The sequence below is a fragment of the Sylvia atricapilla genome, chromosome 3 (genome assembly GCF_009819655.1).
Source record: "Sylvia atricapilla isolate bSylAtr1 chromosome 3, bSylAtr1.pri, whole genome shotgun sequence".
NCBI classification, from domain to species: Eukaryota; Metazoa; Chordata; class Aves; order Passeriformes; family Sylviidae; genus Sylvia; species Sylvia atricapilla.
Genome location: NC_089142.1, coordinates 12,315,319 through 12,328,262, shown reverse-complemented (window position 1 = coordinate 12,328,262; position 12,944 = coordinate 12,315,319). Strand labels below are relative to the sequence as shown.

The window sequence follows — 12,944 nt, the reverse complement described above, 5'->3', positions numbered from 1 at the left end:
GACAATTCACCAGGCTTTGCTATTTATTCCTCATGTTTTTAAAATATTTTAATGCTTTTAATAGTTAATTAGGACAGGTACAAACACTGCTGCAAGCTAAAGGTGCTTTAAGAATTTAACACTTGAATCAAACCAAATTAATATGATCATGTCTTGGAACAGGAGATAAGAGCTGCTGCATTATACAGTGAGTTCTGTAACACTGTTGTCTGCACATGCTATTCAGGCAAGTAGCCTGGTCTTCCGTCAAATGGGTTTATTCCTCTTTCAGTAGAAAAAAAATGCCTGACATGATGTGAGTGGTCAAAAATAAGTAAATTAATTAAAAAATAAAGGCCCTGAAGCCACTTTGGAGTGAGGACTACAAGCACCCCACCCCTTATGCCACACCAGTGCCAGGTCTGGTCTGTCATAGTCTTGCAGGCTAGAACAGTTTCAGTAAAACTTTGTTCAAAAGAAAAAGCACGCTTCTATCAAAAAACGAAACTGAGATGAACAGATGCACAATGTGAATAGGGAGCTCCAATATATTTATTTCCTCTATTATGTAGAATAGAGGTCAATAAAGAGCAAAATGCTAGAAGATAAACTATCAGTTTTCAGGATGTATTACACGGACTGTAAGAGCAACTACAGGATAAGTTGCTGCTGGAAGAGGGAACTAAACATTCAAAGTTGTGGAAACCTGAACACTTAAACAAAAGTCACGGACACTGAAACAAAAGTCCTGGAATACTCTGAAGAACAGTAAGACACATATGGAGTTTTTAACCTTGCCAGCAACACCAGTTTTCACAGCTGGTTGTAGAAGCATTACATGGAAAAGATAAGAATGCCCATATGATCTCAACACAAGACAAATGAACACACAACCCAAACTCCACCCCCAACATAATTCAATATTGTCATACATTAGCATTTATTTCTGTGTAATAGAATAGTATGTGCATCCTGCAGAGGAGATAACTTACCCACTGTCAGTGAATAAAAATTCCAGATGGGTCATGTAAACTTCCCAAAGTGGAACACTGTATCGCTGAGCCAGAGAAATAGCAATTTTATAGACATTTTCTTCAAGTGTCCTGGTAGAGGGGAGACATGAGAGAAAACAAGGACAAAGTTATGCTAAGCCCTATAAGACATAACATGAAAATAAATCTTTATGTTAGAAAACTCCTTATTTCTTTTATTTTCTTTTCATAAAACAAGAACATAGAAAACATTTTAAATAAAAATACATTAAGTGTGTCCTCCTGCATTTACTTATACTTGGTGCTCCATTTGGGAAAGAAAAACAGAACAAAAAAAAAAAACCTACAGAGATATTTCAAAGACAGGCACCTACTCCACAAACACTGGTTCTCAATGGCAACTTCTATTCAGCCCTGTGCTATAGCAAAAATCTCAGTTTTCATTTTATTTCAATTTCAAAGTGATGAAGGATGTAACTTGTCACAGTTAGCATTTATTTGATTTAGTTGCAACACCTACAGTTTTTTAGCACAACTGGTATATAAATAGAACCAATATTATTAAGGCTAATGCTGAGATTTTTTTGTTTTTGGTTTGGTCTTTTCAGGATAATTCCAAGAACAACACTATCTGTGTACAATGACTTCCTAATAGGCCTGTCATTAACAACTTCTTAAAAATATATTTAATGTGAATACTTGAGGTGGCTCTGCTTGAACAGGGAGACTGGGCAAGATGATCTCCAGAGGCTCCTTGCAAGCTCAGCCATTCTGTGATTCAGTGAAGAGAGAAAGATGGTATGAATGCTTGAGTTGCAAAATAATCCAGTCAGATCACAAGTGGCTCCTGGAACTAGTGGGATCCGTTCCTCCTGGAACTTTATAAGCTCTACTACAATCCTCCCTTCCTGTCCAGGAGTGGCATGCAGCAGCAGCCTAAGGCAGTGCTGGTTTAAAGAAATTACACCATATAAATGAAAACAGTACAAGCAATTTACTCATTGTCAAGATAACGACAAAAACAAGCAGCTGTTGCACAATGAAAAGATGAAAAAAATTGTCTACCACCTTGCAAAGAATCTTTTCACTTTCTTTTACACACCCCTGTTCATGCCCAGCACTGTGCCTGTCAGTGTGAGCCCAAGGACTGTCAAAGGAATCCTCACTGAAGGCTCCAGCACAAGCACACTTTGGATGTATTTTGGTGTTGACTGCCGCAAGCCCAATAAACAACGGCGTCCAAAGATATACACCAAATACAGAAGATAATAACAGACAACTACTGGTTAGGTAGTTTGAGCAAATTGCTCCTTCTAGTCCAAAGCTGTTGGTAAATAAGATGCAATCTTTTCCAGGTGTTGCTCCTTCAAACAGCACTTCATAAAAGATTAAAAAACATGAGGCACCTAATTAAAAAATGAGAAAAAATATGCTACACAATTACACTGAATTTGTGCATCTTTTTCACTGGAAAATGCAGATTAAGATTCCACTGAGAAGATTAAAGCAAGAAAGCTCAAGCTGAACAAGTAATTAACTGGATCTTTGCAACTGCCCAATATGGAAGTGCCTCTCTCATTCACACAGTAAGAAGCCTTACTTCTAACCTTTGCATATTGTGCTTTTCCTTCTAGTTACTGTAAGGAATTTCCTCTTCGTATTTACTTTATTTTACAACAGACAATCACTATGAACTCTTGGGTGACAATGTAAGTAACCTTGCTCTAATCAACGTAAGTATCTGTAATAACAGAAGACTACTTGTATTGAATTTGCTGTAGTCATCAAGATGTAACCTAGTGACACACTAGACATATGTGCTTATTTACAATATATACAAAGCAGATAATTGCAATGGAAACATTTAAAAAACTATTTTTATGAATGCAGTGACAAAATCTGTGCAGGTACAGATTTCACAGATGTAAAGCATCAGCTTAGTGTTCAAAACTTGACCTTATATCACTACTCTTATTCAGTATCTCAATTCTGTTTAGTAGTCAATTTCTGTTGGAACTGTAGCTATGAGTAGCTACACATGTGGAAAACAAAATATTTAAATACACTCTTCAAAAGCTTTATGCAGACATCAGTTGATAACCTGAGATGGATTTTAAAGCTTCTTATTGCAGAGAACTCTTCCTCTGACAGTCTGTCAGCTATTCAGCTGTGACTGTCCCTAAACCATATATCATATTCTTATTGTCCACAGTTTGAAGCACCTGCATGCAGATATTAATTACAGGTATTTTTTTAAATGAAAACTACTATCCTAAATATTCCAATTTTTTTCTATTCTGGGTTTCTGAAAGGTGAGATAGAAGCACGCTAAATATCAGAACATATGTGGTGAAGTACTTCCAAATGACTACAGGGAAAAAATATCGTGATATACAGCAGTTTAACTAAATTATTAAGAATAAAATACAGTTTAACAACTTTTTTTCTTTTTAACTATAGTTCATTCCCAACTTTGATGCATGAGCATACACTAATAGATTACTAAGGCAGATTTACAGAAGATAAAAGAAGAGACCAAAGACCAAACTTTCACCTATGGTCTGGCTTCATTAATCCCAAATTAACTTTAATATTAGCAGTTAGTAAATGAAGAGTTATAGATTCAATTATAGATCCATTTATTTGAACAACATTTCATTTAAGTAGAGCCATTACATATTAAAAGCTCCAATTGTAGCAGCATTACAGTGTACATCTCTAAAGCAAGGAAATTATCTCTCCGAAGGTCAGCACAACTTTCAATTTACTCCCCTAATTTAAATCTTAAAGCTATTCCATTCTAAAATAAAGAAAACAAACCTAATGCACATTACTTACTCTGCCAATCCTAGTATTGTTTCTCTCTTGTACTGTGCATCTGCTGTAAATCTCTGCACGTCCACTCCTTTGCCAAGTCCTTGCAGAGTCTGAGCCTGAGTGAAGTCCAGCAGTCGTTCATTGTAGTAATGCAGCTGATTTATCAAAGTGCTGATTTCTTCAGGCCAGTCTGCATGGGCATACTGAGTAACATGCTTTGTGACCATCTGAATCAACTCTTTTGGATCCGCCTGTGAAAATAATTGACAACAAACTAAAAAAAAAAAAAATCCCTGATAGTTCTGAACAAAAAATTATCAATATGACATTAATCTCTGTGTTCAGAACTAGATTTGTTTCCATTTCAGAGAATTTTTAAGTAAGCAGATTTTAAAATTTTCTGTAAGGCCCATTTGCTCTGATATTATAATTTATCCTTTTGGAATGTTTTAGACTACTCCATATGATACAAATATTAAAAAACTCCAAACAAGCATCACCAAATTAATAGTAACAAATGCTTCAGTATGACTGAATTTATTTATTTTTAAATTCCTAATTTTTATTTACATTGAACTAGGCAATTGATTGGTCAAACACTGAAGTGAAAGCAAAGTTACTGAGCTTCTGATACATTTCTCTTGTACAGAATTGAAGAGAGCTTTTAAGTGTTGAGTACTATCAAAGAAGTATTGGAGGATCCACAAATTACTTGAGACATTGCCTGTACCCTGAATCTTCAAAGAAATTAAATACTAATTATCCACGGACTACAGCAACCTCAGTTTTCAAAATAGCTTAATCACAAATAAAACTTACTTTTCTGCATTAGAAATTACACATCAAGTGCATATCTTATAAACCATTAACTTCTGTGGTCAAAAACCCTCACAGCAAAGCAACAATTTAGAACACAAAGCATGAAAAATGAATGCAGGTACCGTGGAGTGTTCCAAATTATCTCAAGATCTGGACAGTGGCTATGTCTAGGCACCTCCACTTGAACACAGCTCTGTGTAATATGTAAACACTTGGCTTACTTGATACCTTGATTTCTCTCTTCCATGAAAAATGAGGGCACCAGCAGCTCAATGCCAAAAAGATGTACTGTGACTTCTGGCATCCACTGAGGAAGGAGTACCTCCAAAAGAGTCATCAAAAAATACCTCGGGATACCAGTGTAATTAAAATATTTCCAAAGAGAAACAGCTGATGTAACTGCTGCAATCTCAAAAATGTTGAGCATACCAGAGCAATATACTTTTGTTTTTTACTACAGATTTATTCTGCTACATTAGAAGAAAAACTTGTGAACACTGACTAGAGTGCACAGCTAGGTAAAACATGCACTAAAAATTTAAACTTTGAGGCGTGCTTTATTTTTTCCATGACTTGCTGGTCATTCTAAATTGATTTTTTTTTTAAGTCTTAATGGACAGGCTGCACACCAAGTCACATTAAATGCTACAGGGCATCCTTTTTCCTCTCCACTACACACTTCTGAAGCCCTCCAAACATTGCAAACTCATTGGTTTTACAAACAACAGCAGTACTTCTTTCAAGGCTGCCTAGGAGGTTGGTACAAGAATAATAAAATCTCAGAAAAAGAGACAGGCAAGCAGAGCATGCCTCTACAACACAATTATATCAGCTGGAAACCCATCCACAACTTACTATGTACCCTGGTATCTCATTCTATGTGATACACTAGAAAACAGCACAGAGACAGGGAAAGTCAGAGCAAGACAAGGAAACGTGTTTAACCTAACTGCCTAAAACCTCCAGTCCACTGAGAAAGGCAGGTTTCTCTGACAAACTATGGAAGTCAATTTGCTCTCTTTTGTTAGGTTTGCCCTCTCTCCATTACAGCCCAATTTGATAGATTTCTGTAAAAGCACCTGTGTGTAATCTTCCATGCTGTTTACAGTCCCAAGGACCTTATTTGGAAATAATGTTTTGAGGTCTATTTGATTTACTGTTGTCAAATCTCGAATAAAAGAGCCATATGCTATATGAATAGCCATGTATTTATAACCATGCATATATACAGCAAAATAAAATGCAAACATTTCCATCTAGAAGATAAAAATTATACATTTAGATTAAGAAAATACAACTGAAGTCTTTTTACTGCAAGTAGTTACCAAAAATACGTATTTTCTTCACCACCAGAATTCTTTCAATCAAGTGTTATCCTCTTATCTCTTAAAAAACCTATGGCCCAAACTATCACAGCATATAAATCCAAAATTAGCTTAGAGAAATGCCACAGTCTTCTATTTGGTATAAAGATGCACAGAACTTGTATTTCATAATTTTAAGTATTCATTTTTTAACATCTTCCCATTTTTAATAATACATATCTTTTAGAAGAAAAGCAACATTATTTCTACATCTATTAGATACCTAATTCAATTAGATGTGATGCTTATTCTAGTGAACAGTAAGAGAGAAAAATCAGTACAGCTGTATAACCAGTTTTCAAAAAACGTTTTAACAAATTTTAATTGAAAAAAACATAACTAGCTAGTAACAGTACCTGGCCATTAAGTAAATCAGCAAGATCAGTCAAGTCTGAATCTTACTGCAGCATTCACAGAGTTTAAAAATTCTTGGACTTTCTTCAAATTGTAACAGGCAGCAATTTGTGTAAATACAAATTAATTTAGACAAGGCCCATAAGAAGCCATATTCAACATGTTCCCGTTCTAACATCACCTATCAAAAACCACACCAACACAGCTACTATACAATTTTCCCTCTGTTGGTTTTTCAGAGTCCTTTGGCCTGTCAGAATTTGTGTTTAGGTGCCCAACTCCCCAGTTTGCCATATAATCTCCACCAGTACTTCTAGATGTTTGAAAAAAGCTTTCTCTCCTGTGATGGTGCAGGAAGGGCATTTTACATGCACACACTGTAAGCATAGGGTAAGTTTCCAGAGAAGCCACAAGAGCTGACCCTTAACTCAGAAGCCTCCCTAGCTTTGCCAGAAGAAATCCCTCAGGAACCCCCTGCCAACGCATTTTACTCATCTCTTGGGCTAACATTGTATTTGTGCTGACAGAAGCCTTACTTAGGAATTAAGAAAAAAACCAAAACAAAATGGAGAGAAAAGAAAAGGCACACATCACTTTAGCATAAAGCTAATTTAATTTCAATCTCTTAGATGTGATTTACTCAGCACAGATCAGGTTTCTATCCCTACTGCCCCACTGGTCATTACCAATAAGCCTCAGCAGGAATTCAGGGTCCATCTAAGTAAATGTTTTAAAGCAGTTCTTTTTTGACCATCCTCTGAAAGTGACATCAGTGAAGTCTCTCAATATGTGTACCTATGATATGCACTGTGATAGCATAAAAGCAACACTGGTCTTAAAAGGAAATATGAGATTTTAATCTTGGAATGTCTTAATTCTTATGCATGAATTAATCTTCAGTTCCTGGGGCTTTTTTTCCTGGCAAGTTGGTATGTCTTTTCTCCTATTCCCATCTATTTAAGACTTAATTCAGTTATACATATCAGAAACAAATGAACAAAACAAAAAAGTATGAGCTGCTATGGTGTTCCTTTCATGCTCAGGAAGTGGCAATAATTTTACAACTATGGTAATACTAGTAAAAAAAATAATAAAATAACAAAGTATAAAATAAAATGCTCTACTGTGAACACTTTATTACTGATACAATATTAGATCACTGTAAGGCTATTTGGCTTGCTTACTTCTTTTAAGACCAAAAATCCATCCAGTTGTTCTTAAAGAATATATTATTCTTTTGATTCTGTGTTTAATGTAAATAATCTACACACTGCAATACAGAAATGATCAGAAAAACTGATCAGAAAAACTGCTTAGATTAGCAGAGGCCAATCTGCTTATCATCACTTCAAAGACAAAACTGACACTGTGGACCTGTCTGGATTGAGGCAGCAGAGCACTTCCATGACCTTTTGAACTGTAATCCCCTGCCAGTGGTCAAAAGCTGCCACTGTGGTCAGCCACAGAAATCCAGAGAGGAAGGCAGAGGACATGCTCCTTGTGCCTAGATCCCTGTAACATCAGGCTTATTTTATATAATTTTTAGCAATCCTAAGAAGGAAATCATGCTCCAGAGGGAGCCATGTACACCAAGCAAAATCCTCATGGTTAGCAAAACAAGGAGATGACAGCACATGAGCAGGGGCGACCCAGGAGCAGGGTGTAGCATTCCTCCTGCATACACATTTGTACTTCACCCATTTCCTTGCCTCTGCAGTTGCTGCCCATCATCAGTGCAGCTGGGAACAAAACCACACTTCTAGAATACATTTACATTTCAGAAAGGAGAGCTCTCCCTAATCCTTGTAGCAACTGCCACAGTCCCTGCTACATGAGATTCAATGTGATACAAATTTGATGGACGGGAAGGCAAGAAAAAAAGAATGAAGTGAAGCACATAAGACAATAATTTTCCTCACATACTGAAGCAGGAAAAAAAGATTTACAGGAACAACACAGTTCACTCAAGAAGTAAAACCCTGAACATTCCTGTTCCCTCAAGAAATATACTCCATGTTTCCACAGGACAGCTTTTCATTAATTAAATTAATGACATGTGTCTTCAACTTAGACTTCTGTTATGCTGTAAATCAAGAGTACTTTAACTTAGATACAGCACCACATGAATTTGGGTTGGCCAACCTTCCATATCACAGCTATCTCACATCTGATCTGCCCAAAGCAAAAAATAAAATGTATGGCTCAAATGAAAGACCAGAACATCTCAAAAATAAAAATTTACTGTCACATCACTCAACTGCAAGGATACCTCAGCATTCTTGTCCTTCCACTGCTGCAGCTACATGTGTGACAATAGTTTTGTTCAGGATCAGGTTTCACAATCATTTTTTAACTGGGTACAGGAAGCAGCAGATCTCATCACTCACCAGTGAAACTACACCAGGTCAATATAAAAGAATACCTACCAGAACACCTTCTGTAAGCTACAAAATGCATCAAGATCAAATTGTACAAACTTATTTTAAAAATGAAGTAGAAAATCTATTGCTCATCTCATCTCTATTATTAAACCTGTAAGTCTAACACATTCAGACATTTAAACAACATTCCATTTCAGATTTAAAATCTTAAATCATCTATCAGAAGACTTCGTAGCATGCACTAATGTCTCAGCTATAAGTATAATGGTTTTAAAGCCTGTCCTTTCTCTTAAGAAAATGCTTCTGACCAGAGTATAGTACATAGTACTACAAAGGTATTTCTTACTGTACCTGGATCATGTAGATACAGGAATGCAGCTGTGGACTTATAATTCCCTAGCCTCCTTTCCTACCTTTACATAAGATTTCATGCAGATGTCTCTTTTTTTTCCCAAGGAATGAATGTTTTAGAGTTTCATTCCAGATGTATGATTGCATTAAAAAACCCCACTCCTGGATTAGAGCACTGCTGCAGGAATAAAAAGAAAAAAATGCAAGACGCTGCTTCGTTAATAAAACAAAAGTAATTGGAAATGCTGTCCAGGCAGTTTTTTTTATAGTCATTTTAAGTGACTTGTGCTTGAAGAGTTGAACAAATTTCTCTAGTGCTCTGTTTTCATAGAATTGCAGAATGGTTTGGGTTGGAAGGGACCTTAGAGATCATCTTGTCCAAGCCCCCTGCTATGGGCAGGGACGGCTTAGACTAAAGCAGGTTGCTCAGAGCCCCATCCAGACTGGCCTTGAACACTTCCAGGGATGGGGCATCCACAGCTTTTCTAAGCAACCTGCTCTAGTGCCACCACCCTAACACTGAGGGATTTCTTCTTCATATCTAATCTGAACCTGCCCTCTTTCAGTTTAAAGTAATTCTCTCTTGTCCAGTCACGCCCTTGTAAAAAGTCCCTCTCCAGATCTCTTGTAGACCCTTCAGGTACTGGGGGGTGCTATGAGGTCTCTCCAGATCCTTCTCTTCTCCAGGCCAAACAATGTCAATCCTCTCAGATGTTGCTTTTAAGAGAGGTGCTCCAGCCCTCTGAGCATCTCCGTGGCCTCCTCTGGACCTGTTTCAACAGGCCCATGTCCATTTTGAGGTTGTGGGCCCCAGGGCTGGACACAGCATTGCAGGTAGGGTCCCACAAGAATGAAGGGGCAGAATCACCTCCTTGCCCTGCTGCTCACACTGCTTTTGATGCAGCTCAGGATACAATTGGTTTTGTCAGCTGCGAGCACATGTCACTGGCTCATGTTGAGTTTCTCCTCAGAGAAGCACTTTCTGCTTTGATTTCTATCAGCTAGTCAAACAAGAATGAGGAATAATTTGACCCAAGAGTAAATGTTTCCATAGTTTGTTTTTTTTTTTTCCCTTGTGCTCTTTTACAGATTTTCTGATTGATAAGTCGGGCTTAGGTAGAAAAATCTCATCATTTCATCTGACAGCTCTTTTAGTGAAAATAACACAAGATATATAAAAGGTTAAACTGTCAATGGAAAGAACATCTCTGAAAATAGAAAATTACTACATGGTTTTGAGTGAAGTGCCTACTAAATTCATAGCATATAATTCATTTCCCATTTGCAGTCAGCATTACACTCAGTAAATAAGTGCCATATTTTTGGTAATTATCCTAACCTTCTGTCTATCTTCCTTTTGTCTAAAAAAAAATAATAATTTTGCTTTCTTTTTGAATAAATTATGTTACTGGCTATTCTTTGAGAATATGTCTTTAATCTTGACCTATATGGTAGCAGCTGTAGTCATATGCAGACTTTGGGACAAGCATACACTCTTACTGTAAAATTTTACTGCAGTGTTATGCAATTTCAGTTTAAGTACAATACTGTTTCTTTTTAATTTGTACAGTTACTTGCCTGGATAGGTGCCAACATTTCTACATCTTACTAATCCAAAGGTTGAAGACTAGATATCCCATGAGCTACAAAAACACTTAACTTCCTCTTCCCTGATAGCTAGTAAAATGCCAGAAGTCAGATATTTTTCATCCTAATCCAAGAGCACTGCTGGCACTTCTGAGAAGTAGAGGTTTCTCAGTGACTATCTTATGTTATTGGGATGTACATTTTCATTAGTAGCTTCCTCAGCTAAACACAAAGGCTAGCATTCAAAATCTAGCATTTAGCCTCAATTCTCCAAGATGTAAAAAAACCCCAAAAAACAAAGCCAACCAACTAACAAAACCCACCTAACTCAAAAAACCAACAAACCCATCAGCAAGGAGTCAAACAACTGAAAAACAAAGGGATGGAGAAGCCTACTCTCTCACTTAATGGAAATTCAGCAGTTGAAAAGTAACAAGTAACCTATATCACGGACTCAGATGAATAAAATTTTGCTACAATGTTCTTTATTATTAAATGATTAACAAATTTCAAGCAGGCTGCTGGTAAAATCCATGATGCTCAATGACTGGAGAACAGTTACAGAAGCTTTGGAAAAGGAATGTAAAAGAGAAAACCACTTGACTAGGATAAGACTGCTTCAAAATGCTGTTGGTCACCTTTGTACTGTTTTCCAGAGAGGAACAAAACCCTTCACAAGAAGCAGCATTAGCACTTACAGCAGCTATCTCCTACACATCAGAAATCACAGCTATGTCTCCAGAGAAACATGGGCAAGCTAAACCTCAACCCTCTGCTTAAATGAAAGGTGAGTCTGAAGATCCTCTTTTCTGAAAGATTTCTGAACAGTTGTCTAAAGAACACTTGCTCTGCTTTCAGAAGTAGGATTTGACAGAATAGCTCATATAATCCTTTGAGAAACAGAAATAAGCAAGCCTAAGCATCTCATTTCAGAAATACACTTTATCTTGAAATGAAACAGGGGGATGGGGGCAGCACTCAACAATTATTTAACAATACGTCATTTCTGAGTCACCTAAATATTATTTGGTCCCAATTAAGAATGGCAGTACTTTGTCATCTTGTGTGCTTAGCAAAGAAAGATGAGGATCTGTGAAACACTGGCTTGTCTATATCAAAACACATTGCAACCAAAAGAATCTACTTTGTCACAATCTGGCCACAATGTTCCCTAACTGCTGGATTAGTTTTTCAGGGATCATACCAGATGATGTTCAAAACTAACCACAATGGCTGGCAGTTCAGGAGAGCTTCCTTGAGCTTTAAGCCATTGGACACATCACAGTTTGTTACTAGAGTTCTCCATTTTCTTAGCTTAGATATTCACTCATTTAGAAAATGTGTGATTATGTGTTGAGACATCACTGAACAATAAGCAAACCAATGAGGAAAACTCACAAAATATGACAAGCTAGAAAGGAAATGAAAAGTGCTAAAAAAGCTCCTGGAACATGTTTTACAAAGAACAGTAAAGCTGACAGACAAAGTTCTGGAAAGTGCTCAAAATCAGGAAGCCAGCTAGAGAAGTGGCAGGATCCCACAGAGAAGTCCATCATAGAAAAAAAAAAAAAACCAACAAAAACAAAAAACCACCACTAGTACTACACAACTGTTTTACCATCTACAGCAGCCTTAGTGATGACCATTGCACTTATGATTAAAAAGATGAATGGCCAGACAAAATGAAACAAGACTGCCTAACATAGTTTGTCAGTTTTGCATGTTAGTTATGTACATGCAAGTTGAAATTAAAAATGTATATATTATATCTAGGAAGCTGAAGCTGTTATTTAGGAATGTGACAGGATATGCAAACCAATACGCAACCATTTAATGAGTATTCCAATAAGAGATTTAGAGATTAGCTCGTGTAGAAACTCTACCTTCAGCTGCACTAGAGTGCCAGGTAAAAGTCATTAAGACCTCATCTAGTATGGGTAATACAGCTGTTTTCAGATGCATCAGGTCTGCCTCCCTCCCCTTTTCCTGTATGCAGCCTTCTTATATAATATCTATTTCCATTTCAAATTAAGTCTTTATTTTCAACATCCTGTATTAGGAATATTACATAAAGTCATAGCATATGGACCATGGCTGGGAGTTTTACTTCTCTGGATTCATATTTATAACTTATACCAATCTTACACAAACAAACAACAAAACCACCTGGGGAGCCAGGTTAAGCTGGCAGAACGACATCCAGAAGATCAACAGAAATTTCTACACATTCTGTCCCAAGTTCAAAGCACTCTTTCGACCTAATTCTGCCTCTTAGAGATGTTGATAGAGGCTTTCCAAAG

The 12,944-nt window shown here is 36.9% G+C and overlaps 1 protein-coding gene across 1 annotated transcript in view; it reads right to left on the bottom strand.

Annotated features, from left to right (window-relative positions):
• Nucleotides 1–12,944, bottom strand: part of NBAS (NBAS subunit of NRZ tethering complex) — a 161,165-nt gene that overhangs the window by 60,533 nt on the left and 87,688 nt on the right. Inside the window, exons 41-42 of the mRNA XM_066314779.1 lie at nucleotides 3,810–4,039; nucleotides 972–1,082 (exon numbers count right to left, since the gene is read on the bottom strand). Coding sequence (XP_066170876.1) covers nucleotides 972–1,082; nucleotides 3,810–4,039 — 341 coding nt within the window. The remainder of the gene's footprint in view (nucleotides 1–971; nucleotides 1,083–3,809; nucleotides 4,040–12,944) is intronic.